The sequence below is a fragment of the Pangasianodon hypophthalmus genome, chromosome 2, assembly GCF_027358585.1.
Source record: "Pangasianodon hypophthalmus isolate fPanHyp1 chromosome 2, fPanHyp1.pri, whole genome shotgun sequence".
Classification (NCBI taxonomy): Eukaryota; Metazoa; Chordata; class Actinopteri; order Siluriformes; family Pangasiidae; genus Pangasianodon; species Pangasianodon hypophthalmus.
The window spans coordinates 13,297,202-13,300,357 of record NC_069711.1 but is presented as its reverse complement, the minus strand read 5'-3'; the positions used below and the strand labels follow the sequence as shown (position 1 = coordinate 13,300,357).

At 40.8% G+C, this 3,156-nt stretch overlaps 1 protein-coding gene across 1 annotated transcript; it reads left to right on the top strand.

Annotated features, from left to right (window-relative positions):
• Positions 1–1,752: 1,752 nt before the first annotated feature.
• On the top strand, positions 1,753–2,727 carry LOC128321913 (paraneoplastic antigen Ma1-like). The gene has a single exon (XM_053242447.1). It carries the CDS (start codon positions 1,753–1,755, stop codon positions 2,725–2,727), a length of 975 nt encoding a protein of 324 aa, XP_053098422.1.
• The last annotated feature ends 429 nt before the right edge of the window (positions 2,728–3,156 follow it).

The window sequence follows — 3,156 nt, the reverse complement described above, 5'->3', positions numbered from 1 at the left end:
TCAAGGAATAGTCTCATTTTCAACATATTTCTTTTAGTATGGATACATGGGTACATCAGAACTTGTATGGATGTTATAGATAGGAGTCAGAAGTAAATGTAAAACATTTTTTTCTACTTGTTTAGCATGTTTAGTAAAAGTTTAGCCTATAATAGTATAGCTTTAGTAATGCAGACTTCATCATTCCATTCAGTAACTACAGGGTTTCTGGCCCGTAATGGACTACACTAATTACAGATTTATAGGTGGCATAAGCACAGTCTAATTTAGATCATTATTGTCATTGTCACATTTAACACCTCACTGTTGTTCTGAGCCTGGTTCAGATCAATCATTGTGGTGTGCCTAATTATGGGCACAATTATGGTAATGTCCTTGTATGCAATTTACATTCATTTCCATTTAGTGTGTCTGGGATGCTGACATTCATCAATATGTATCAAAATAGTCAGCCTTAGAGTATGCCCAGAACCCTCGAATGCTAAATCAGTCCCGCTAGTGTCACTCCGGGGATACCTAAACTTCTCAATCTCTCCACTGCTCTCCCAAATGTGGCACATGATTAAGCTTTCTCTCACTCTCACTCTCTGTTGTGGCACATCCCCATTGGGAGCCTCCACTGTCTCTCCCTCATCCACTTTTGCCCTGATCACCTCCTTGATCAGAATGCAGTGGTTTGGAAGGCATTATTCACGTGGTGTCTTTTGCATTTGAGTTAGTAAATAAATAAATATAAATAATGAGCACAAGGCCTTAGTGGTCGAGTTTAAAATAGAAAATTACAACACAGGTTTAAATTCCAATACACAAGTAATTCAAATATAATGTTATAAATATATGTTATCCATATATGGGAAATTAGGAAGGCTAATTATTTATCTAGAAAGCCTGGGTTTAAGCAGGAAACCACACATCTACTGTTTCCATGTTTTGAAAGAGTGAATGTAGATGTTTTCATTATTAGGCCTTGCTAATCAAATGAGCAAAATGCAAATGAGAATTCCTATCTAATATAAAGTGGGTTAAACAACCTGTGTTCTGGTTGTCTCTTTATTGCCGTGTTTTACAATGAATGCTGTAAATCCCCTGACAGCTTCCAGTACAAACATATTAACACTGTATTAGTGGTAGGCTAATCTTTGCATAAAGCCTGTGTTTGCTATACATCAAGCCTGACTCAAAAGCAATCTGCAAGGAAGAGTCTTGTAGGCCCAATCAAACAAACAGATTATAATATAGTATAATCTAATAACGGTCTTATTTTCCTAGCCTCAGCTACAACCACAAACTCAATAAACAGGAAACTTCATACACATCTCCCTTTAATATACTGGTGCACTGCCATGGGCAGCCCATCCACCATCATGTAATCAGTTCATAGCACTATATTTAGCATCACTAACAGACAAATATCTTTCCTGAAAAGTATCTCGACAGAAATGATACATGTGGAGATCTTCTTTTGCTGCTCCCCTCGATGCAGTTGCATGCCCACATGATGTTTGCATTTGCATTTAATATCAGCATAATCAAATTTTCACTGGAGGGCACTCCTACAACTCACATTCACAACGCCATACTTCCAGAGCCCTTGTAGATGATCTCACGTCATGCTGCATAAGAATACCATAGCATCTTTTATGAGCATGCTAGCAGCTAGTCATGTTAAATATAAGTTCCCCAAAAACATACAGCATAATTAATTAAGTATTGTGCATTCTAAATGTAGCACCCTGTTGGTTTATTAATATTATGTTCAGTGGTGAAGAGCGGAAAGCAATTGTACTGAGTGAAGTTTCTTTTGATGTAACTGATGAGGTGGTATACAAAGTACTGGATGGGGCTAAAATATTTGGTCATTGTAAAATAAGAGGGAGGTGTTTAGGGCAGAATGCCAAAAGCCAACTAGTGTTAGTTGAGACCTCAAATGATGTGACCACAGCTAACATACCTGAACAGTTAGTAGCTGGGGAGCAGTTGGGACTTTGGGTAGTCAGTGTTGGTGAGAGCCAGAGTTGCCCAGTTCCCAGTGGACAGGAAGATTTCCAGACAAAGTTACTGTCGTTCCTAGCAAATGAAGGGAAGACTTTATCTGACATCACAGGACTCCTTACCCCTACTCCTGCTCACACTGCAGCCCCAGACTTAAACACAAAGCTTGTGAATGCCATCTCCTCACTAGTGGAAAAGTGTCAAGGCTATCGTAAACTTCGCCTGTTTTCAGGTGTAAAGCCAACTCCTCATGGCGAGGAAGAGTATGATGCTTGGGCTGAGCAGACTGCCCATATGTTGGATGAGTGGCAGTGCTCTGATACAGCTAAGAAACAGAGAATAGCTGAGAGTCTTAAAAGGCCAGCAGCAGATATTGTCCGGTGCCTAAGAGTCAGTAATCCTCATGCAACCGCCAATGACTATCTCAAAGCCCTGGAAACTGCTTTTGGTGCAACAGACAGTGCAACGGATCTTATGGTGAAGTTTCACAACACATTCCAGCAGGAAGACGAGAAACTGTCAGCATATTTACTCAGACTAGATAAGTTGTTGCATGCAGTTCATCGTAAAGGTAGAATTGAAGTGAATGACATGAACCGTATACGTATTGAACAAGTTGCTAGAGGAGCCCTGTCTCATGACCTCACTGCCCTCCGCATAAGAATGATGTACAAACTCGAGCTGCCTCCCAGCTTCACTGAACTGCTTCGTGAAATCAGTGGAAATGTCTCTTGAAAGACAAATAGTAAAGAATGTTGACTCCACAGCCCAAGGGATGAGGAGAGCAGATTGTTCTATTGCCTCAGTTACAGCAGTTCAGCCAGATCCTGTGCCAGTAGCTGTCAAGAGTGAAAAGGATCCTGCCATAGAGAGCCTAAGAAAAGAATTGCAAGGTCTTAAAAGCCAGGTCACACGCTTGCTTTCTGCCTCTGTAGCTGCTTCAATCGAAAGTATCGTGCTGATGTCTTTTGCTATAGGTGTCGTGAAGATGGCCACTTTCAACGTGAATGTGAAAACCCAGAAAATCTCAGAAGAGTGAACAAACATCTCCTTAAAATAAAACCGCCAACAGGAAACTTCACAGGGGCTCAGTAGAGGAACGGCCTGAAGCCCCGGAGAAGATACATTCCACAAAGTGTGTCATTCTACCAGAAAGGAAGGCTA